This window comes from Elaeis guineensis, chromosome 12 (assembly GCF_000442705.2).
Source record: "Elaeis guineensis isolate ETL-2024a chromosome 12, EG11, whole genome shotgun sequence".
NCBI classification, from domain to species: domain Eukaryota; kingdom Viridiplantae; phylum Streptophyta; class Magnoliopsida; order Arecales; family Arecaceae; genus Elaeis; species Elaeis guineensis.
In genome coordinates, this window is record NC_026004.2 from 7,229,038 (window position 1) to 7,254,549 (window position 25,512).

The following is a 25,512-nucleotide window of genomic DNA, read 5'->3' on the forward strand; positions in this document are numbered from 1 at the left end:
GAAAGTTGGGATAGGATCGATAACAAAGTCGAAGATGAGGAATAATTCATCATCGAGTGAAGAAATAGCCAACGAGATTTGAGGTGGTAATATAGTTGGCCAAAGAGATAAGGTTGAGGACGAGCATGGACGAAAGAAGAGGGTTGGAAGAAGACAAATGAAAATCCAATTTTAAAAGATTTAAAGTAAAAAAAAATTATTTTTATTTTTTAAGAAATAATAGAAGTTATCTAATAATAAAAGGTAAAAATAGAAACAAAATAACAAATATATTTTCTGCATTTAATCTTGTATTTCTATTTTAATATATATATATATATATATATATATATATATATATATATATATATATATATATATATATATATATATATATATATATAATACATAGCCCGCCGCGAGTGGGTTTGGGTTTTAAACCGCATCGGGTCCGGATCCGAAGCATCAGGTCAGGTGGGGCGGTTCGGCAGTATTAGAACCCCCGGTGCCGCCGCTTTTGCAACCATCGTTTTTGCTTTTTGTGTTTTCCGGCTATCGTATTCTATCCCTTGTAGCCACCGGAGATCGATCGAGAAGCGGGAAGAGCGAGACGAAAAGAGGAAAAGAGAAGGACGGCTTTCTTGCTTCTAACTGGTGAGTTTTATACTTTTCCCTTTCTCCATTCTCTTCCTTATCTTCATCATCTTTGAAGCTGTAGGGTTTCGTTGTTGTTGTACTTAAAGAGGTGTTCCTCACAGCACGATCTTGAGCACAGTAACTTCGCTAACTGGAAAAAAAAAAAAAATCCTTCAATATTTCAGGAACTGGTTAGATTATTCTTCCTTTACCATCTTGTATGGATTTCTCTGCTTTCCTAAGCGTATACTTCGCTGCAATTATCTGGTTCGGTGCATATGCTGTCGCAATTGTAATATCCTTTCGATTCTTCTAATTTTACCGACTCGGTTGTGAAGTAGTGAGAAGGGAAAAGGAATTGGACCATTGACCATGGGTTACGCACAGCTCGTAATCGGTCCCGCCGGCAGCGGCAAGGTGATTGATTCTTTTTCTTGATGCTTGAATGATGTTGTTGTTGGATTTTTTTTTTCTTTTTTTCTTTTTAAAATCAATGGAATGAAGAATGAAAAATATGCCCTCGCCTGGGGAATGGTTGGGATTTGTACTAATTTTTGCACGTTTTCTTGCCGTCTAGTCTACATATTGCTCGAGCTTATATCAGCATTGCGAGACTATGCGGAGGACTGTGCATATAGTGAACCTGGATCCTGCTGCGGAAAGTTTTGATTATCCCGTGGCTATGGGTACTCTTTCTGCCAACAGATTTCCAATTAGTGATCTTTTACTCTGGTTGTTTGATTTGAGTGACTAGTATTTTTATTCACTGTGATGTCATGGCAGATATCAGAGAGCTTATATCTTTGGATGATGTTATGGAGGAACTTGGCTTAGGCCCAAATGGGGGACTTGTATATTGCATGGAGTATCCTTTAGCATGACTTGTGTTTGCCCTTGTTAATCTTCTTGCTGCTATTATTTGTTCCCTCTAAAAGGTTCTTGGTTGTGAAATGAGGATGTCTTTGACCAATTCCTGGCGTGAAGTGAGGCATTTTTTTATTGTAAAAGGATCAAGAGATAAAAATTTTTATTTTGCTCGAGAAAGCCATGCCAAGATTTTTAATTGAATATACCATAGAGTTCAGTTCAAGCCTTAATTCCAAATTACTTGGGTCTGCTACATGAATCCTTTTCATCCATTCACCTTGGTTTAGGGCCCTACTTTCCAAAAGATGTTTAGATATTAAGTTCTTCCTTGCTACTTTATTCTATGTGTTTTTCGGTCTACCCCTCCCTCTCTTTTGTTCCGCATGTATTGAATCGCTCCCTCTTAGTGGTAATTAAATATACTATGTGGAAAGATTAATATGATATAATGTAGTACTGAGCATTCTATATGTGCCAAACCTGGAAGGGGATCAAAGTTTGTAAAACCAGAACTTTTTTTTGCAGAAATTGTGATCTGAAAATGTTTTTCTTGCAAATTGATTTGGATTTCCCATTGCTTATGGTGTTTGTGTAATGGAAGATCTGTTGTATCATAAATTCTTCTGTTTATACAACAAAAATGTTCATGAATTGTTGCTGAACAAGATGGTTTGACATGATAAATCGTCGGTCTCATATTGGCAAGGCACATGATTCATAGCTAGCCATCACTAAATACTTGGTGAGCATATTGAGTAACGCGATAGGGAAATAGGCAATAGTTCCTCTCCAGTCAGGTAACAACTAATTTCTAGTTCCTATTAGTAAGAGACTAAGAGTGCATTCCAATGTACTATAAATCATAATGTTTTGTGATTCAGCTGCTTCTGGATATCACTTTTATGATTTCACACTGTCAACTGTTTGGTTGAAAAGTGAGTTTTTACAAAAAACCCTTGAATCTTTGTTTTTTTTTTTTTGTTAAAAAAGAAATTGAATGGAGTTCTTCAAGTCCATTTTTTTTCCTTCATTCTACCTTATAATTTTTCTTTTAACAACCAAAGATCTTCTAGAACATCTCAGTTTGTTAACATATAAATGTTGAACAACAAAAGAGTTGCAAATTTGAAACTTAAAATTTTTAAAAGTAGTCTAGATTCTTCATACATCGAGTGAGTTAATTGCTTTATAGAATCATCTTCTCTTCCGCAGGCTTATCGCTATGCAGTTATCTTGAACAAAGAATGACAAGTTCATGTTTCAGTTTAGATTTCCTTAAAGCATGGATAGGCACCTTGAAGAGAATTTGGATGACTGGCTGGCAGATGAACTGGAGAACTATTTGGATGATGATTATCTTGTTTTTGATTGTCCAGGTAAATGTTTGTGGAGCTGTTACTGTTCTAATGTTCTAATGTTTTTTATCAGTCCATTCCATTTATGAAACCTTTTTAAGTGAGTTTTCAGTAATTTTACAGTCTTTTTTTGCTTTGTTCAGTAAAATGAACTTTACGATTTTAGGAAATAGTACACATTAAGCAAGTTTAGGAGATATTGATTATTTCCTTATTGTTGTACAGGTCAAATCGAGCTTTTTACACATGTTCCAGTTCTGCGGAACTTTGTGGACCATCTAAAACGTAAAAATTTCAATGTCTGTGCTGTATACTTGCTTGATTCACAGGTTTGTGTTAAGCAATCTTGCATATAAGCTAACAGTTTCTTTCTCAGAACTATTGAACAGTGCTGAATATTTGGAGTTCTCCATGTTTTCAGTTCATGACTGATGTGACCAAATATATAAGTGGTTGCATGGCATCTCTTTCTGCAATGGTTCAGCTTGAACTACCTCATGTCAACATTCTTTCAAAAATGGACCTAGTGACAAACAAGAAGGATCTCGAGGAGTGAGTTCCATCTCCATGCTCTTTTGTCTTATTCCTATGACTGCTTGTTGCACCTCTTATTTTGATTGTTTTGATTTTTAGTTACCTCAATCCAGAGGCACGGGTTTTACTGTCAGAGTTGAATCAGCATATGGCACCTCAGTTTGCAAAGCTGAATAAAGCTTTGGCAGAATTGGTATGCTCAAGAACAGGAACTGAAAGAATTTATATAGGACTTTGTATATATTTTCTTCTCATTGTGGTTGTTCTTTATTTTCTTTTTATGCCATGAAGTATCTTAAATTTTTTAATGGAATAGGTTCTCAGGTAACTGCAAAATTTAGATCTGTAATTTATAATAATCTGCAAATACTGTATTGCACAACTTCCAACAGAGCTTAGAGTTTCGGTCATGGCTTTTATATTACAATCAAACTACCATATTATATACTGTAGGTAATTAACCGCATTGCTGCCTCAAGTTGATAATTTATTTTTCATTTCATCTGTTTAATTTTGGTAGTAGCAAGGTTCTATCAAGGCTTATAGCCAGAAATTTCCATCCAGTAAAATTTGTGGATATCATTGTTGTATGCAACCTGCAGTTATGGTATCTTCTGAATTATTTAACAATTGAGTTTCAAACTTCTTCGGACATATTTATTACTCATGGATGGAAGGGGAACAGATCACTATAACATGATGTGCTCCACACAGTTCTTCATGGAACAGCCTTTCTACCATTGAATTTCAATGTATTCAAAGTGTGATTCTAAAAATAGCAAGTAGGATAAGAATCTATGGATTTCAACCCTGTTGGAGGCTAGGGAATTATATGGAGCTTATGAATAGGAGCGCCTCATAGTACCGATACCAAAGAGAAATCCGTGTCATCATTTTGTCCTGAGTCGTGGAATTGTTGTTGGTAATATTGCAAGAAACCTTGTTATAATTTATTTTTAGAATTCTTCTCTGTAATGGGGCAATATTGCAAGAAACATTGTTATAATTTATTTTTAGAATTCTTCTCTATAATGGGTACAATAATTTCTTTTACATCTTACTGGATAAACCAAATTGGTCTCTTTATTAAATGAAAGCAGTTCATCTTTGCTAGGGTGTCTATGAGTTGCCTTAATTTGGGTGATTGCAAAACCATCCTCATCATTTATTTCATATGACTGACTGCTGCTCTTTTAGAATGGAAGTAGTCCAGCCCGTAGCATAAACTGTGCTTTTTATATCTATATTTTCTCAACACTGATCATATACAATTTATGTATTTTTGTTTGGGTTTTGTGTAGGTTGATGACTTCAGTATGGTGAATTTTGTGCCCCTTGACTTGAGAAAAGAGAGCAGGTATACCCTTGTTGCTCATGAAATCTTTTGATTTGTGACTCAAAAGATTAAGATTAGTATGTATGTACACTTTTCCGATTTTCAATGATTCAAATCCTTGCATGTGTAGAAAACAAAATAACATGCTGATAAAGCTTAAGTGGCAAAATATTGTATGGTGCATTTAGATCGAGAATAAGTTCACTGGTCATGAACATCTGGAAAATGTAACGAAAATTTGACAGAATATAGGTAGTTCAAACATACATTAGTGTAAAATCATAGGCTCTTGCCATGGTATTGCCCATTTGGTTTTTTAGGTGCTTAGGCTGTTATAAATAATGGTTGACAATGCTAATTCTCAATTTAGATGAGTCTTCGCATATGAGCTTAATTTTGCAGTGCTAAAAGATTCCTAAGAAGCTAAGGAAACATGTTTTAGTTATTTTTATATAATATTACGAAAATTAGCATATTTTCTTTAGCTTCATGGAAGCTGTTTCAGTTGTGTTATTAGCATACAATATAATATATATTTTCTGTTTGATTTGAACTGGTACGAGAGATGATCTTTTTAAAGTGATCATGTATATTTTTCAGAGTATACTCATTGGGGACATATTATAGTAATGATGATAGTTTTCACCCAGCTAATTAAAATATTGTATGACTTCGTGTAAATTCAACTGAAATATTTTTCGACTCTATACAAAATTCGGTACGAATCTGTCTCCAACAAGAAAAATTTTTCTCCAATTGCACCAACCTTTTATATGGCATATCTGATTCCAGCTCTGATCCCTTTTAAGGGACATTTGATAGCATGTAATTTTGACAGGATTATATATAATTTTGCAACAAGTAATCAGATTATACTGTTTGTTTCGTTACTTTTATAGGTAATGCTGCATTACATGTAATGCAGCATTATCTCAAAAAGAGGTAATCTGATTGTCTAGAGGGAGGTGGCTATGTGATTACATGTAATCTGACAATCCTGCAATCTTGCAATAAGATAATTTCAAGATCAAAATATCTCCATCAAAATAAATCAAAATAAATTATGGGTAGTTGGTGAAAATAGAAAAAAAAAATATTATGGGTGATGTCACTAAAAATAATTGGTCTTAAAATTAAGTTGTCCCTCTAAAAAATAGACAATAATCAATAAGCAAGGATGGGGATACTTTGAGAAAATTAACTTATGTTTCATGTAATTTAAATTGTATATCAAACACTATAATGTAGGGTTCTATGTAATTTTATAACAACATTACTGCACATACCAAACATTGCAATATCGGATTCTCTGTAATTTTATCAGGTAATTATATTCTCTCTGCAATAATATTACTTTAGCAATATTATCTATATGTAATGCATACATATATCAAACGCCACCTTAATTTCAATTATGATGCTATTAGCTTCCATTTATATTGCTACACAGTTGAAGTGGCAAATTATATGAGATGACTGTTTTCCATTTTCATCTCTTGTTGCAGTTTTTGGGGTGGGGGTGGATTGTTGTTGTGATTGTTAGTACAGTAATTTTTTTATTGCTTCACATTTTATAATAGGAAAAAGGATCCATTTATTCCACTTTCCCTTTTCTCAACTTGTGCAGCATACGATATGTATTGTCCTACATCGATAACTGCATCCAGTATGGTGAAGATGCTGATGTGAAGGTCAAAGATTTTGATCCTTCTGAGGATGACTAACAAGCCGATCTGCAAATCCTGTGTTGTTAAGTGGTATATCATATTGACAACATGAGACTTGCTAATGTTGAGCATAGCACGAGGGAGAGACAGGAGAAGAACATAAGATAAAAAAATGTTTATGGTTGTTTCTTCCGGCATTAATTTTGGGGTGGGGAAGCGGCTTGTGTTGGATGATGACCTCCCAGCTTGTTTGGAATTGGGCTCTACCAATAAGCAAAATGTGTCCGGTCATATGAGTCAAATTGGACAGTTTCCTGTGTCTGAAGTTGCCCATAGGTATTTGTATGGTGAATTTACCACACCCTTTCTGATGCCTCTACCTTGCAAATTTCCTATCGCACTTGTATGGTTCTTATTCCAGGTCATTTTCCTCTTTCCCTCCTACTAAAAATAATTAATATCTGCAAGCAAGTGGGCTATTGATCTTGACTGACTACTGATTAGTAGTTACAGGGGAAAACTGGGCTTAATTAATTTTCATGCGCTTGGTGTGATCGTAAACATCCATCAGAGGGCAATGAGAGAGAGGCTTACGGTTGCCTCCCATGAGAAATTTCGCTGTGAAGGATCTTTAGGCTAAGAGATGGAACCTGATGCCTGCAAAAGGATCTGGGTCGTTGCAAGGGATCAGGATTTGACATCTTGGTTTGGATATCCGAATGAACGACCAAGTGTTCGTCGTGCAGCGGTCGTTTATTTTTGAGGATGTTTCAGTAGTCCATTACATCCTGGTTTTCATCCTGAAATATGTCGTCAGGTGATAGTACTTATGTCTTTGCAGTGGCGTTGCTTCATTTAACAAATGAAGTTGTTGAGCCAATCTCCTCGGGGATGCTCGTTATTGCGTTAAATGAAATATCCAGTGATCTTAATGGTCAAGGAATAGAAATGTTATAAATTAGAAAATATAGCTAGCCGCTGGAAGGTACGAATTTTTATAGTGACAGCTGCTGCAAGAAGTGCACGTCAAAGTCTGCAGAAAAACACTCTCCAATGGCGGATGGGAAAACAAGATAATTTATTGTGACTGACATTTAGAATGACCGGCATAGATAAGTCTTGGACGTCTTCTTCTAGTAGATTATTATGAGCCAAAATAAGCTTTTGCAACTACAATGCCTGCAAAAGATGTGCATTTCAAGGCATGATACGTGCTTCTAAGATTCAAATGCCAACGTCACAATTGTGCTGAGAGTTGTACGTTCCACCGTTTTTCATCCTTGCCAATGCCAACCATATGTTGGTAAACTTCACTTGGCAACTCCCTAATGAAGGTCAAAATAATACAGAACGATGATCCGGTGGCGATGCTATCAAAATATGCAATAATGTCGATCATGGTCTATATGGTATCCAGTTTGCGCCCAACATTTTATATCAGAAGTCTGTGTACATAGGACGGTTCGTCTTTGATACAAAGGGATTTAATATGAAGCCCGGAGAAAAAAAATTTTGCACATGGATCTGAAGTGTGGAAATATGATAACACATGATTAACTGATCCAAATCAAGCTACAGTATAATAGAACTCGAAATTTGTATCTGAATAGCCAAAGCTTTTGAAGAGGCTGATGAGATTGATGCTTCGATCAAATGACTTTCTACTGGACCTAATGTTAATAGTTGAGATCGTGGAATTAGTTATTCTGTTTTCAGAATCTTAATCTTTAAAAATATAGTTCATCAGATTTTTCGAACTAAGCAAGAGCAGCTTTGTTATTTCTCAATCATCATGTGTAGATTTTTTTATATGTGTCTTTTTAATTTTGGCAATTTCAACTTAGTCTTTTTAAATAAAATCAATCCTTCTTAGTAATTTTTTCATGTTTTGAAGATTCTCTCTCTTTTTTTTAGCCCTTCTACATTATCCTTATATATGGATTGTAGATTCTGTTGCCCTTGATCTCCGCTCCTGAGGTTAGACAGCCGAGGTGAAGACGGCAGAAGTGACATTATTGCTGGAGCTCCACTCGAATACTTGCAAAAATCTTCATCGGGGTGTTCTCCGATGAAGATCCTCCGACACTTAAGTCAGAAGATAAAGAACAATGAGAAGGAGAGAGTGAGAGTAGAGAACTTACTTCGAGAATCTCTATGTCCCTTTATTTATAGGAGAGAAATTGGAGTCGTGTATGTCTCGGAGTCATGATAGCTTTCTTGATTTAGTATGCAGATTGATCTGAAGAAGTTATTTCCTTTTGCGGGAGATTTGATCGTGTAGGAATACTTCTTTATCTAGACTTTTTCAATTTAAGAGAAAGATAAATTCTGTCGAAAGAAAATATAGCTCGACTGTAGATGAGCTATTTTAGCTCGATCAAAGCTGAGATGAACTAGGTACGGGCCAAGAAACAGAAACTGCTATTAGCTTGATGGAGTGTGTTCGGCAATCTTTATGTCTATTATATGCACGTGATCCGACAAACGTCCATCTCCCATAGTTTGGTTGGAGCTGAGGATTCTTCCAGCTAAGACCGAGGTATAGATCTACAACAGATTTCATACTGTATTTAACAAAGTCATGCTCCGAATCAATACAAAATAAAAGAATTAGCTCGAGGTTAGGTTGATCAAAAGAGAATAAGGTTCCAACTCCTCTTCTTACCCATTCTTTCTTTTTCATAAAAATGAAACCAAATCCTAATTTGTTTTCCATCTTCATGATAGATTACCACTCCATGGGTAATTTTGAATCTTCACGAAAGATTATCGATTCCCTCTCTTATTATACCTGGCCTAAGATAGAACAAAGGTCAAGAAAAAAAAGGTCAATTTGGTAATAAATATTCATAACCACAAAATACATAACTCGATATCAATGTATATGGATATGATGCCAGATGTGAACTTTTCTCTCGAGATCGATCTAGGCCAAGTGGCCGAAGGTCTTTTTTTTTTCGAGAGAAGGCAGTTCTGTCTCTAAATGAGATCCATTTATCATTTCTAAATTATGAGACCTAGAGTCCCCATTTTGTACAAGCTTTGGAATTTGTGCTTTCTTCTCTTGGGGGAGGGGGGAGGGTGAGGGTCTCACGATCTTCCGTGAGTACATTATAGGAAAGAAAAAAAAAGTGAAAAAAAAGAATAAAAAATTCAATAGAATTTTTGATCCAATAAAGAATCTCATTTCGGATTTAGTATAGATAAAATAAAAAATTTTCTTATGTTATACTATTCAATTTTGGATGATTAATCGATTTAATAGATCAGATATTGTTATTCATAATATCGATTCGATTCAATATCATCAAAATTCAATTCATCCTCTATTGAATTGACAAAAATAATATTTTTTATCTCTATGGGATCAGATCCTGATTTATTACGAAATAAAAAAATGAATGAGATTATGGAAGTTAATATTCTCGCAGAGAACAAACTGGAGGTGATGGGCGAGGGCAGAATAGTTTTCACAATAATCAATAGGCTCCTTTGGAGCTTTTGATTACTTATCTGTTCTTTTCAATTATTTATCCGATCAGATGAGATTAGTTGAGTGACCAAAATAGAAGTAGTAGCAACCATTTGTTGAAATCTTGATTGTCATATCTTTCCGCATTCAGATAGCCTTGTCACCATCCGCCCTATGCACCTGCGGAGTGTTCCAGCCACTATCAAAACAAAACCCAATATCTTTAATTTCCCTTTGATTTTCAATCCCCGATACTTTCCTTCGACCGTCTCATTATTAGATGGATGGATCCAGTGGACCAGACCAATAGTATCTCGCCACATTACCCTCTTGTATTTAAATAATTCAGGGCGTGTGCTGTTGGAGTGTTGCGACCGTGAGTTCGGGTCCCCGCACGGCTTACAGCTACGGTGACCTGCTCCAAATCTCCTTGGTCCGACTGCCGATTCTCTGACCGTCCTACATAAGTCCTTGCGGGATAGGAATCTTAGCTCACCGTAAACGAAGCCGAACCCACCTTGTTAGGCCTCTTGGAGGCTGTTATTCGGAGCGGAGTTTTCTGATCTCTTAAGTTCAAAAGGAGAGGACAAAATCACAAACACCGGGTAGATTTGTGTAATTTTCTTCTTTGGGATTAAAGAGATGCTGGGATGCGGAGGACTTCTTCATTGCTCGCCTCCTTACCCGTCTCTTCTTCAGCGAGAGATGCCGCTGCCTTTCGAACTGAGCGCCGTGTCATCCTTCCACCATCGCCTAGAAGGAATGCTGCATCATCTTCTCGTGAAACCGCCCCCAATAAGAACATCCGGGGTGGAAACCCGGAGTTGCAAAGCCTGGTGATCGAACGATGTCTATCGGAGGCTCTTACAATCGAAGATGCGATCGATTTGTTTGGCACTGCAGCGAGTGCGAGCCCGAAACCCTCCATCTATGCCATCAACGTCCTCCTCAACGCCATCCGTCGAACGAAGCATTACCCAACTGTTCTTTCTCTATATAACAAACTAAATCAATTGCAAGGAATCCCGCCCAACGTCTACACATATGGAGTCCTTATCAACTGCTGCTGTCGCATGAATTGGGTGGATTTGGGCTTCGGCGTCTTCGGGGACCTCCTGAAACGTGGCCATGTCCCCAACGCCATAATCTTCAACTCTCTTGTCGATGGTCTCTGCTCCGAGAAGAGGGTAAGCGAAGCAGCCACGATGTTCGATAAAATGTCTCTGCTGGGATGTCAACCTGATTTGTTCTCATACAGTGCTCTCATCAAGGGGCTGTGCAGCATTGGGAGCATGGGCTTGGCAATGGAGCTGCATCAGAAAATGGCCACCTTGGGAGGTTGTTGCAAGCCCAATGTGGTTACATATACCACAATTATCGATTACCTTTGCAAAGAGGGATCTGTAAGCAAGGCTCTTAAACTGATCGATGAAATGACTCGTGCTGGTGTTGCCCCAGATGTTTGCACTTATAACAGCATCATTCATGGGCATTCGACCTTAGGCCACTGGAAAGAGGCTGTCACTGTTTTCAAGGAAATGGTCGATCGAGGCCTTTCACCCAATGTAGTGACATTCAGCATACTTATGGATCTACTTTGCAAGCATGGGAAGACTGCAGAAGCCCATAAACTACTTGACTTGATGAATGAAAAAGGTGAAAAGCCTAACATCATCTCATATACTACATTGGTGCATGGATATTGTCAGGAGAGCTGTCTCGTAGATGCAAGGAAAGTTTTTGATTCCATGTCAGATAAAGGTCTTTCTCCAAATTGTCATACATACTCTGCCTTGATTAATGGATTCGTCAAGAATCAAAAAATGGATGACGCTATGGAGCTATTCAAGAAAATGCAACGACAAGGTTTGAAGCCTAGTGTTGTTACCTATAATACTTTACTAGATGGACTATGCCACCTTGGAAGAGTGGAGGATGTTGGAAGCCTCCTTGATGAGATGGTTGCACGAGGGATCCACCCAAATGTAATCACTTACACCTCTATGATATGTGGTTTTGGTAGATTTGGGAAGTGGAAAGAGGCTTTTCAGTTTCTAAACGAAATGATAGAGCGAGGAATCCATCCTAACATCACGACACTAAATGCATTGATCAATTTCATATGTAAAGAAGGAAAGGTTCAAGAGGTGCATAGATTATTGGAAAAGATGATTAGTGGGGGTATGGAGCCTAATGTTGTTACTTATAGTACACTAATGGATGGTTACTGTATGGTAGGGCAAATGAATGATGCAGCGAGAGTCTATGATTCAATGGTTTCAAAAGGCCATAAGCCTGATACTGCAGCATACAATATATTAATTGATGGATATTGCAAAAGGTGGAGGATTGATAAAGCTTTGAGTCTCTTTAATGCAATGCCTCGTAATGGAGTGCAGTGCACAACAATTGTATACAACACCATATTAGCTGGATTGTACCGTGTTGGTAGGGTTGCTGATGCTGAAAAATTCTTTGACAAGATGCTTGCTGCTAGGGCATGTCCAGACCTTTACACATACAACATAATCTTGGATGGGCTTTGCAAAAACCAGTGTATTGATAAAGCTATGAAGCTATTTCAAGATGCATTATCATCTAATGTTAGTCTGAACATTATCTCTTTCACCACCCTAATTGATGGTTTGTTTAAAGCTGGTAAAATCAATGAAGCCAAAAATCTCTTCAATGCTATGCCTACCACCAAAGATTTGAAGCCGACTATTGTCACATATACAATAATGGTGAAAGGACTAATAAAGGAAGGGTTGTTTGATGAGGTTGATTATTTGCTCTTGGACATGGAGAAATCTGATTGTCCTGCAAATTCTGTCATGTTCAATGTCATGGTTCGTTGTTTGCTGGAGAAAAATGAGATAGCAAAAGCAATGGAAATTATTAGAAAAATGAAGGAGGAAAGCTTTTCTTTTGAGGAATCAACTGCTTCTCAGGTATTCGAGGCATTGTCAAAGAATGGACAGTATCATGATTATCTAAAGTTGCTTCCAGATTTTTCCAAGCACCATGCAAAGTGATGAAGTCATCATGAATCGTTAATACGAGTTTGCTAATAATTGTACAACAAATGGATATTTCAACTAAGTTGCCTTTTTTGTGAGATCTGATTCTATCATGAGTGCGGACAGACTACTAAATAATATTTAGCCTTGAATGCCAGATCCAGCTCTTTTAGGAACTATGGTTCTGGAAATAGGTTTTGTATGTCAGTGGACCTACTCCAGTGGTGTTGTCAGGGAACTGGAACCATTGTGGTTATGGGAAGAGTTGTGCCGAACGATCATATTCTGCCTTAGACAATGGCATTGCGATGGCCACCATTGAGGGGGAAGCCAGGCATCTGAATTTGATCGTGGTTGCTTTGGAGCAGATGAAGAGACAAGTTCTACATGTTCTTTGAAGAAAATGGTAGAATTGTGGCAAATCTGAAGGGTGAAATGCAGAAGTCAATATTACTGAACTTACTGGAAGGATTGTGCTGATATTTGGCATGGATTGCAGCTCACATTTGCATCCAGTGTGACAAGCAATGAGGATCCAAATTCATGCAGACATTCCAGATTGTGAGTGTGGTATCACAAGCACCTTCAGTTGTAGTGATGAAATAGGCCACTGGTTGTGATCAATTGAGGTTTGACCTTATTTATACTTATTATCTTGGTTCAATTTCAGCTGTTGACGATTGTTCAGACTACTCCTGTTTGTGCTTTTATTGTTCATCTCCTTTACCATGGTGTAATACTGTTTATTTCCTTTGCTATACTGTGGTGTAGTATTGTTTACTTCCTTTACTGTAAACTACAAATTATGGTTTCAACTTGTCTTTCACTGCTACTTGCTACTCTATATGCTAAAATGTCATGACAACCTTAGCATTTCATTGACAGTGATAGTTTTGCTGCTGTGTCCATGAACTTTTCAAGTTTGTTTACTAGTTGAATTGAAACCTTATATAAAAAGATAATGCTGCTAAATATTTTCTGATTGAATAGTTTCGATGTTATCTGTAGCAAAAGTTATCAATATAGCATTATATCTTAGCCTATTATAAATGGCTTTATATAGGAAAGATTGTTCAATGAGGCTAATATTTTACTATTGTACTGCGGATTGTCTTGTACATACTATTATTTGTAGGTTGCCAGAAAAAATGAGATAAGGCCACATATATTCTTCACAAAAAAAAGGAGCAAAGATTTTTCTCTCAAAGCATTATTGCTTTTCGAATGTTAATTTTATTCTTGAAAGATGGATATGATACCATATTAAATAGATCTTCTTTTTGAGGTCTTATTGAGTAACAATATGTTCATTTATTCATTGCTGGAATTTCGCCTACCAGTTTTGCTGATTGTTCACTTTCATTGTGTTGAAAGAGGTTAAAGATGTTTGCCAGGGAACAATTTGAAGATGCCATGAAATCTTCTGCAGTGACTATTTGTCAATTGAAAGTCTTTCAAAACCAGCTGCCTTGTTAAACTTCACCTTATTGGACACATTATTCGGATTGCCAAGGAGGAGGAAGTCCTGATCCAGAGGAGGTCATGGCTGTTATTGTCAACTTGCAATTATGATGGGGTCTACGTGTACTTTGAAGGCATGCCTGCAAAGAGGTAGTGGAGTGTTACTAAACTTTCCACAAAGTAAAACCAAAAGCTTTGGCAAAGAATTGCTACTCACAATTGTATCCAAAAAACTAATTAACAGCAATTGTGATCCAGATTTGCTGCATATATATTGGATTGGCAGTCTGAAGCATGGTATTCCATACTAGCCCGAACCGATTGATACATCCCATACCGTACCGTACCGGTAGGAAACCAGTCCGGCTCAGATCGATTTTTCGGAATACGCCCCGAACAGCACCGTACTGATCGGTTCGATATGATTCAAGGCCAGACTATCCGAAATCGGACTGTTTGTGTCGGTTCTGTACGGTTTAGGGCCGATTCGGTCCGATTCGGTCCAATTTTCTCCTTTTTTTTTTTAATGCTATTAGGTAGGATTTTTTTGATTTTTTTTATCATCAGTATAGGTACGGTACCGTACGGTATGGTACAGTACCGTATCAATCAGGAATCGGTATGGTTCTCAGTACCGGTTTCTGAAACCTTGATTTGAAGTTTATTTAATTTAGTTAAAAAGGAGTCATACAGCAATCAATTTCTATATGTTTAACACATCAAAGTATCCACTGCTAGTGTTCTCAAAAAGAAGCAATGCTATTGTGACAAATCTGTTACTGCTTAACTTTTTTGAAAGAATTTTTTAAAAAAAAAAGGAATAAAAAAGGGCTAATCCTGACCATTCTATCCTTATTCCCACCCAACTCTTCAAACATGACTCCAACCAAAACCGAACCCTTGACCTCTTACCCGAGTGGCAATAGGTGATACCAATTTGGTTGGGAGCAGTACCAGTGCTTGTTTAACACATCATAATCTGCAAAAATTATATTGCACAACTTTTTGACCGATCATATGCAAAACTTAAGGGTTTCTATTATGGCTCCTATATTATAATCAATCTACCATATCATATACTGTAGGTAATTAATTGGACCACTGCCTCATGTTGAAAATGCATTCTTCATACATTCTGTTTAATTTTGGTGGCAGCAAGATTCTGTCGAAGCTTGTAGCCAGAAATTTGCCTTCAGTGAAATTATGGATATCAATTGGATGCAACCTGTAGTTATAATATCTGCTGAATTATTTTAACAATTGAGATTCAAACTTCTTTGTCCATATTTATTACTCGTGGATGGAAGGGGAACAGATGATTATAACATGATGTGCCCTGCATGATAAGTTTCACATGGAACAGCCTTGCTACCATTGAATTTCAATATATTCATAGTATGATTTTAAAAATAGCCTGTAGGATGACCATCAATGGATCTCAACCCAGTGGAAGGCAAGTGAATTTTATGGAACTTACCATTACGTGCACCCTATAATACTAATATTAAAGGGATCAAATTCATAGTTCTGTTCTCAAGAGAACAATTGTTGTTGGTAATATTGCAAGAAACCTTGGTATAACCCTTTTTTTGTTTTGAGAATTCTTCTCGATAATGGGAATGATAATTTCTTTTACATCTTACCGGATAAACTGAATTGATACCTATATTAAATGAATGCAGTTCATCTTTGCTAGGGTGTCTTTTAGGTGCCTAAATCTGGGTGATTGCAAAATCCGCCTCATCATTTATCTCGTATGATTGACTGGTACTCTTTCAGAATGGAATCAGTCCAACTGTGGAGTATCAAACTGTGGTTTTCATATGTATCTTATTTTTTCTATGCTTATCCTAAGCAGTTTATCTGTTTTTTGCTGGGGTTTGTATAGGTTGATAATTTCAGATGGTGAATTTTGTGCCCCTTGACTTGAAAAAAGCGAGCAGGTATACCCTTGTTGCTACTGAAGTCTTTTGATTTGCGACTCAAGGTTAAAATTGTTATGTATTTACTTTCTGATTTTTTAATGCTTCAATCCTTGCACCTAGAGGGAAAAAAATGACAGTGCTGATATATCTGAACTGCCAAAATATGTTATGGTGGGTGCATACAGATCGAGAATTGATTTGCATGGTCATGACAGATCTTGAAAAGTAACCAAAATTTGATAGGGCATAGGTTATTAAAGCATAAATTAAAGTAAAACGATGGACTCTTGCCATTCAATTGCCCATCTGATATTTTAGGTGCTTAGGCTGTTATAAATAATGTTTGACAATTTGAATTCTCAATTTAGATGAGTATTCATATATTTTCTTTTGATAGCATTTGGACTTAATTTTACAATGCTAAAAATTTCTAAGAAGCTAAAATGAAATGTTTTAGTTATATTATGTTTTAACCCATCTTTTTGTTTTGCTGCTTTTGTTAATACTGAAACCTGGAAGCACCCCCTTGTTTATGTTCTCTGAGTTCTCACATGCATTGAACTTTGGTCACAAAGTGAGGGCAGTGTAGATAAAAATATAGATAAGGGCTTGTATTCTTCTACTCCTTTAATCCACCTCTGAAACCGAAATTTAGGCCAAATACATCTGAGGCTTCTTGGCTTACTAAAGATGTCCTATGTCCAGGAAACAAACCTCAGTCCTATAATTTTTTATGGCTCTCTTAATCCTGTTGATAATATGAGTTCAAAAAGTTATACATCTTGAAGAATCTTGGAACATAATATGCCAGAGGATATTTTTAACTAAATTTGAACAATTCTGAGACATGTGGAAGTAAGCTCCTTCAGTAGAATTAATCACCAGCTATTCACTATCTCAATATAGTCTATGCTGATGAATTAAACATATAAAAGCTGCATAGTATACACATGGTTGCTGATACTATCCGATAATATTGCCAGGCGATTGCATTTGTGATATGGTTTAGAGACATCCTTAAAGTAGTCAAAAATGATTGGCCGTTAATATGAAATCATTTTTTTTAGGGATAAGGTCTGCCTTTTTGTTGCTTTACGTTATTATCTTGGCTATTAGAGAAATTTTGTTTAAGATTTCTAAGAACAGTTCAGAATTTGTCTGTTCTTATTTCTTAAGTCTTGTATTATCTTTCAGAAAATTTATTACTAAAAAGAAGTTGCAGATTTATACAAGGTAGGAGCACGAAGCATTTGAGTTTGCATGACTGTTTTAATGTGCAAAATTAATTATCCTTCTGAAATAGCCTGTTCTAAATCTTGCGTTTTCACAAGTTTTTGGCTGTTAATTCTAGAAAACCCTGTGAATTCAGGAGGTCAATTCTCCAAGAAAGAAGGTAACAATTCTGCATTCTCTGAGCTTTCCCTTTTTTAGCCTTCTTTTCATTCACTTACAAGTAACCTCCATCAGTCAATCCTCTCACCTGATACGTGGTACCCTCAACCACTATTCAGTACACTCGGAATTCACAGCCAGCTGTCCTATGCCTTTAGGACTTGGCATCGTTAGGTACCAACATCACACCTGCTTAGTAATGGTTGTGCTCTTGCTAAAATCACATCAGATTTGATGAATCCAACATCACCACAGAATACCAATTCTTATAGCAGAAGCACTGCTAAGACAATTTGGATGTCATATTTAAAAGGACAGCAAACTTCACATATAATCTTTTATTTGTCCTGAAAATTGAAAACTCCTGGCTTATTCACCAGCAAAATCCTAGGACAAAAATAAATTTTACAAGTATTTCGATAGACTAGATTTAATTTCATGACATGTTCATGCGCAATCACACATGTATTTGATTCCTGCTTGTTAGTGCAGAAATTTGAGGACAGCAAACTTCACATCAGATCCTTCACTTGTATTGACTCTGTGTTGTCAACTAGCAAGATGCTAGTAGTAGTGAATTTAAAAGTATTTCTATAGATTAGATTTGTTATGCATGACAGGTTGATGAATGATAGTATAGTTTCCTGAGTCCTGCTGGTCAGCACAGCATTATATGCTTAGTAACAAGACAGTGGTTGACGTTATCTTTATTGGAGACAACCTCAATCACTGGCTAGCAAGGGTTAAAATGGGCATATCAGATAAAGAATGATATCATCTGTCTCAGTGGAGAGGAATTTTACCATTTGCTTGTTTGGTAGATGACCCAAAAAAGAAAAAAAAAATGCTAATATGAGTGGCTTGTGAGAAGAAGGTTTACTGGAGAACAGAATGGAAAGTGTCCAGTTGATGCAATTGGAAGTTAGACAATCAAATGACCTGAGAAACCTTCTTATTTCTAGGTAGTAAGGCAGTGAAAATGGATTATCTTGGAAGTGTCATCAAAGACTGAGATCTATCTGGAAAATAGTCCTAGTGCTTCCTTGGTGGGTCACCAGATGATGTTTGGTGATGGATTCAGATGTTCTTATTTAATCAGCATGAATTAGAAAATTCCAATCATGACTCTGTTCGGGCTGTGTTCTTATTTGCAAATACTTGAGAACCATGGCAGGATCTTTTCCGTCTTGATTCAGGCAAAATCCACAACATCTCTTATTTAAGTTCAACTTATTGGGGTCTTGTTAGGCCAATCAGATCAAAGCCAAAAGTCATGGACCTCATGCAAATCAGTGCAGGCTGTATTCACTTTGGAGATCAGTATGCAAGTTTTTTTTAAAAAAACTCACCTTGAGGACACTGGAGATTTCAGATGGGAGACTCATGGTGTTGTCCTGTCCGAGCTTCAGAATATTTTTTTTTCTGATTTTATTGGATGTATCAATGCTAGAATTGTAGATATGATCCATCTGATCCAACCAAAAAGAAAAAAAAAAATACTTTTAGCCAATATGTGCCTATCATGAGATTACAACATAGAATTGCACAAAAACTGGAGGAGTTTTTTTTTCTTTCTACCCGCAGGTTGGGGGCGGGGGGAGAGATAAATAAGGGAGCTTGAACTACAAATAGAAGATTAGTTTTGATTCTTTTGTTGTCTTGATGAGAAACATATCATCAAATTTGCAAAGATGAAAGGTACATTGATTTTGATTGCATTTTCTTAAATACAGGACATGTGAGATTTATGCACTTTTTTGGGTAATATTTTCTTAAATATTATATTATGGCAGCATTTTTCAATTTTGAAATGGCCATCACTGTCTGATACATATAAACCTGCCACCAATTAGTTGCCAATTTACATATATCATCCTGATTTCATTGATGTCACCAATCAAACTTTTTTTCCCCTTTTTTTATTAAAAATGGAAAACAAAACACTTTGTGGGTAGAGGGGCCAATGGCCCAACTTGGTAGCAAACTTGGCCTTTTGACAAACAAATAGGTTAGAGATCTAACTCTTGCTTGGAACTCCTAGGGACATACCAAGATCTTTGTAAAAGGTCTTGTCTTTTGTTTGCACAAAATCAAGTAATAAGTTGTGATGGACCATCAGATATTGTATTCTCTTGTTATCCTTTATATGTGAACCAGAATAGGTGGACACTTGCTATGAGCTTCAATTAAGGTTTGTAGAGGTAAAAAAAGATGGAAAGCTTTTTGTTAATTGGAAAAATAATATTTGGGTCTCAAGACTCAAGCATGCAATTGTCTGTATTCGAAACTTTGTATCTAGGTTCAATATTGGTGATTGTTCTTTATCCCTGCTTCATCCTGATAACTTTGTTTTATGTCATATTTCATCAAATTTCTTATAGTAGAACAAGCAACTTCTACATGAACATTGACATCCCACCTACTCATTACAGATCACTAATGGTAACGTTACCTAAGATTGAATCAGTAAGACATCAATACAAAAGAGATGCTTGAGAACCAATTTTACTGCTACGGCAACGGGCACCTATAGATGGTCTTCCACATTGTTCGTCCTTGAAAGAGAGTTAGACAGGGCCAGTAGTTTGTAGATTAGAGTTGACATGCATAAAGTTGCATGTGAATCTGCTCAAAAAATGGCATCTCGGTACTTAAAGATTCGCATTATTATATAGTTGAAAGAGTTGGTCAAGGTGCCATTGAACACCTACGAGCAAGACAAAAGATGAGCGACTTGGGTGTTTTTGAGTTAAGAATGTTGAGATTTGCTGCAATTAAGGAACTTCGGAAGTTTGCCTTCTGGTGCTCCAAACACAATGCATTGCTATGGTGGATAGCTGTGAATAAAGCCTCTTCCAAATAACATTCAGCAGACTTCAATAAAAGGTAATGACGTTTGAAAGATTAGATATAACTTTCCATGTTAAAGGTTGCAAGGTAGAGAAGAAGAAGAAGAAATGGTTTTGGCCGGAACTTGTGGCCGGAAAAGTCCAATCAAAGACTTGGAGAGCAACTTCTATTTGTCCTTTCTGTGGATATTGGGTCAATTCATCAGTTCACTGAATTCATCAGTTCACTGTCAGAGAACATGATATCTTGTTGATATTTGAATGAAAAGCATTAAAGCCTGACTATAGTTTTGTGGTCCTCCTCAACTGATTCACATATTTCAGAATTTAGATTGCAATTCAAAGGTAAAACAGTTGTAGTAGTGGAAAGATATCCACAGCTAGCTAGAGAGAGAGAGAATCCAAAAATGAGAGATTGTCGAATGACTTACTGTTCAGAAAATATGCTGATGAAAGGGAAGTTGACGGTCAAAACATTAGAAAATCTTGAGAAAAGGTGCATGATAGGTACATAAGTTTTCTTTCTTCTATTTAAATACACGACATGAGATACTCGAGCACTTGTTGATTACGATACTAAAAATCCTTAATTTGTTCTGCTGAATTAATTTTGTTTTCTAAGAGATAGATGGATCCTGGGAGTTGGTGGGAGAAGAGGTCCCAACTGATACGTATCTTGACCCATTATTAGTCTCCCAGCAACGCAACTTGCAGCCAATAGGCAGCACCCCCAGAAGAACTATTCTAGGAAACAAGCAGACTTGTTTGGTCCCAAGAGTTGAACCCAGTTCTCACACTATTCATCGCCACTAAGACTTTTATGTCGCTAGAGGCTTTTAACTTCTTGCATTCATTGGTGCTCCGTTGCACTGATAGGTGCTCTTGTGATCTTAGAATAACCCAACTCCATTTATTCATGAAGACTAATCTCATTAAATTTACCATTTAGCATAGGACTAATAACATGTTGCAATCTGATAATTTGAACCTGAACATTTGAAAATGATTGGATTTGAAGCTCGAACTCAATATGATGATGCCTGTGGGTCCAGTTTTCATACTAGTTGATACTATTTGTGTTTTAGCATATATATTTTTGCATTAGAACATCATGTATTAGGTATGTTACATTGCCAGCTAGATTTAAACAGCGAACATCAAGATAATCGAAGCCTAAATTCCTACAAGCAAAACAATGAAGCTACCTGGAATCACTGAAACAAGGACGCAAATAATATTTTGGAATTAAAATTTCTAGTTATAGAACTCAACAATATTCATATCTTAAGGTTGTCTAATGTTAAAAATAATGCTTAAGTTAGATATTAAATTGTTAGAAAGTAGAAGAAAGAAAAATTTTAGTAATTTATTTAATTTATTTTTTGGGGCAAAGTGGTGAGAATTTCATTTAAAACCATGACAAATTATTTTCAGAAAAATCAAAATCCAACATAATATCAAATCAAAGAAAAAACCCTAAACGAAGTAGATCTTATTTGGCTGATGTAGGTTTGGGTAAAGAAAATTGTTGGACCTATATGAATGAGGTTTCTTCATCTATTTCATGTAGTGTGGCACTGAAGTTAGCATGCCAAATGGATTTATCTCAACAGTTGGCATCCTTCTCTTTAATAAAAAAATATCCAGTGGAGAAGCCTTTTTTTTTCTTTTGGTACATACGGACAGTCACATTACTCTAGTGTAACAGCAGCTCAGAAAGTCAGAATATAAAAGTTCCAGCAGGATCGGTGGGATATTCTCACACTGTCACCAAGCTCAGTCTCTGAAGTGCTCCACAACAAACGATGTGATCCAATCTATCATTCTGTTCGTCTTCCGATAGACATGCCACACCATCACTAAAACTAGAAAGCCAAGAGCAGTTCAGATATCAGAAAAAAGTGGATGGGCTTCTATCTACCTCTAAATATCACCAATCCATCCAATGATGGTAGTAGAGTCACCTTCAATGAAAATTCTTTTCGTCCGCAGCTCCTGCCTGACAAAGATAAATCCATCTAGACGACATGAAGCTTAGCTCCCGGAACTAAAGTTTTGAAGAGATGAGAGCCTCCAGCCGTCAACAACCCGGCATCCAAGCTTTGGATGACAAACTCTGCACCATCCCTCCCATCTTTGATACTGCCATCAAAGAATGGAGAAGCCTTCAAAAGGAAAAGATTAGTCCAAGTACAATTTATGATGAAACAGTAAACTAGATTTTTTTTTTTTCTTTTTGGTGCAAACGTTCATAGGCAATGAGCAACATAATGATCGCTAAATCTCTCCCAGGTCATTCGGTACAATTGTTAAATACTTTAACTCAAAAAGCTGGCACCTTCAAATATTTTCCTCGATGACTACCATATATATTATCTCTTGCATTAACCCTGGCCTACGGATTTAAATCACCGAAAACACCACCAGCCATTACTAACAACCACATGGAAGATGTCCTGTATACCACCTCTAGTCCATGGTCCTCAGATTATTTCTCCTAGTGCAAAAGAGCATGGAATGGTGCCAAATAATACTAAAAATAGCTTAATGCCATGGCCTACTTTAGTGCTGATCTTTTTGTCCACCTACCAAACCATTTGTGATAGCCCAATCCAACTAAACCCAACCGCATGAATCTTAAAGAAGTGAAAAAGAAAACAAAAAAAAATAAAGAGAAGACTCCCATCGGGAATCTTCTTCTTCCGTTAGACTCCCAACCAGAGTCCATGAACAATGCCGAGGAGTCCAACTCCCCCTCCACCTCTATTTAAAGGGAAGAAGCTTCCCGTCCATTCCATTGAGAAATTGAGGCCTCAAGCCAACAAAATTGTTGGAGTTTGCTTTCTGAATGCCATGATCATACTCGTTGGAAATCGAGGTTGGAGATTCCATTGAAGTCCAAGATAAGGCTCGGCCCTCCTTTCCTCTTCTTCTCATAGTATTAGACAATGCCACCTACTGCCGATTTTATCAAAAAATTAGAAAAAGAAAATCTTATATTTTTCTTTGTTTCTGTCTCTCTTTTTTTATTATTTTTTTGGCACAGGTGGTCATCGCCGACTGCTGGTGTAGGATCTTTGGGTTGTATTGTTGCAGCTCCAGCTACCGTCGGCCACAGCCACGCCAGCAATGCTCCATTGTTTCAGGATTAAAAAGGAGGAAATAACCCTTGCTTCATCATGGAACTAAAGGAAGAGATAGAAAGAGAAGAAAAGAAGAAAAAGGTAAGAGAAATAAAGAAAGAAAAAAGAGAGAAAAAAAAAGAGAGGAAGTTTCTCTCTCTTCTCTCTTCCCTCTTCCTCTCACCTTCCTCTCTTACCTAATTTCTCTCTCTATGACTTTCTCTCTCTAATTTCTCTCTACTTTCAATCTCTAGAAAAATCTCACTTTTTCTCTCTATAAGTTCCTCTCTAAAAGTATCTATCTCTAGATTATATCTGTCTTCTAGATTTTTTCAGATCTTAAAATGATCCGATAATAGTCTTGATAGATTCTGATGAAGGAATCTTGGCTATATTGACTATTGGATCATTTGTCAGCTGCTACACTGGTCGAGTCAAATATCATAAGATTTCATTATTGATTGCATCTTAGCATCCTAGCATAATCGTTGATTTGTAGTTAATTGATTTGATTCTCTAGATCGAACCGACTAGATGTCTGTTGTTATCACTCATTCAGTCTTATAAGGATTTCAAAATCTAAGATTTTTATTTTAAACACAATCATGGTTAAATTTTAATAAAAATATAATTTTAGATATTAGATTTTAAAAAAGAATATTGAAAAATTCGTTGTTCGTGCAAGATTAAGATGGCTCCACATCAGATAAAAAAAGCTACTCGAAGTGCTGCTAGAAAGATATCAAACCAATCGGACGGCATTACTCAGCAGGTCAGTGGCACCACTCAGTAGGAAGGAGTCATTGATCTTATTAGAAACATCCAGAAAAAGTGGCAAGAATCAAGTATAGTCCAAATAATATAGATCTTAATCAGCTTAGTATAATTGGAGCACAAGTTATTGCAACAACGACAAGTGCAATAATAAATACCACCACTACAAGAATATGGAGAGCAGTCTATTTAATGAAATAATATTATAGAATTTAAGAAGTTATCTCCATCGGCTTGCAAGGAGACTATGGAACCTTTGAATACTGAGGATTAGCTTATAAAGATGGAGAAAGTATTTACTATTATGAGATATTGTGATGATGAAAAGATCTTGTATATGTCATACATGTTGCAAGGTGAGGCGTTCAATTGTGACAAAGATTGCAACATAAATATGAATAATATGGGGAACAACTCATCTGAAAAAGATTTTGAAGAGCATTTTATGATCACTATTTTTCTTAGAGTATAAAGATTCAGAAAGAATAAAAATTTATTTATTTGAAATATATGATAGCTATGGAATATGAAGCTAAATTTACGAGCTTATAAAGTTTGTTTGAAGATTGATTGAGGATAAGCGTGATCGAGTGCATAAATTTGAGGACAAAAATTAAAAAACAAATAGTGCCATATGAATTAACTAGTTATATAAATATAGTGAATAAAATATTAATAATTAAAAAAAATCAATGAAGAACGTGCAAAAAGAGAAAGAAGTCAAAAAAAGAAAAATAGACAAATGAATCCCAAGGGCAAAACAGTAAAGATATTGGAGGTTCGAATAAGAAGTTAGTGAGTGACAACTCTAAGTCGACCGATAACATTAAGTATTCTCGATATGGTAGAAATTATACAGTAAATGATTATCATTGGAATATTGGTGCATGCTTTGGTTATGATCAAAAAGATCGCAAAATAGCTAATTGCTCACAAAGAATAGAGAATCAGTCTGTCCTGATAGCTGAACAAAATAAAGATGAAAGCCTATAATTTCGAACCCAAAGAAGGGTTAGTGCTTTTACACAATAAGATGTGTAGATTTCCAATGCAAGAGTAATAGACTTCGAGAGAGATTTTCAAAATTAACTCAACTTGTTAATTAGTTCCGCTCAAAAGGTAA

At 36.3% G+C, this 25,512-nt stretch overlaps 2 protein-coding genes across 8 annotated transcripts; both read left to right on the top strand.

Annotated features, from left to right (window-relative positions):
- The first annotated feature begins 475 nt into the window (after positions 1-475).
- Positions 476-6,747, top strand: LOC105055502 (GPN-loop GTPase 3). 3 transcript variants are annotated; one of them, XM_010937345.4, is made up of 10 exons: positions 476-633; positions 954-1,032; positions 1,193-1,301; positions 1,399-1,480; positions 2,773-2,858; positions 3,063-3,166; positions 3,259-3,389; positions 3,471-3,564; positions 4,673-4,728; positions 6,335-6,747. In XM_010937345.4, exons 2-10 carry the CDS (start codon positions 988-990, stop codon positions 6,429-6,431), a joined length of 804 nt encoding a protein of 267 aa, XP_010935647.1. In that variant the 5' UTR covers positions 476-633; positions 954-987; the 3' UTR covers positions 6,432-6,747. The 3 variants fall into 3 exon arrangements, with proteins under 3 accessions (XP_010935647.1, XP_073102433.1, XP_010935649.1); XM_073246332.1 differs by having other exon boundaries at positions 485-633; positions 801-1,032; XM_010937347.4 differs by having other exon boundaries at positions 490-633; positions 957-1,032.
- A 3,287-nt stretch (positions 6,748-10,034) lies between these two features.
- On the top strand, positions 10,035-20,791 carry LOC105055501 (uncharacterized). 5 transcript variants are annotated; one of them, XM_073246331.1, is made up of 4 exons: positions 10,035-13,495; positions 14,241-14,477; positions 16,216-16,270; positions 20,077-20,791. In XM_073246331.1, the coding sequence occupies exon 1, from the start codon at positions 10,497-10,499 to the stop codon at positions 12,879-12,881; it is 2,385 nt and encodes a 794-aa protein (XP_073102432.1). In that variant the 5' UTR covers positions 10,035-10,496; the 3' UTR covers positions 12,882-13,495; positions 14,241-14,477; positions 16,216-16,270; positions 20,077-20,791. The 5 variants fall into 5 exon arrangements, with proteins under 5 accessions (XP_073102432.1, XP_073102429.1, XP_073102431.1 ...); XM_073246328.1 differs by having other exon boundaries at positions 14,241-16,270; XM_073246330.1 differs by having other exon boundaries at positions 14,586-20,791.
- Positions 20,792-25,512: the final 4,721 nt, after the last annotated feature.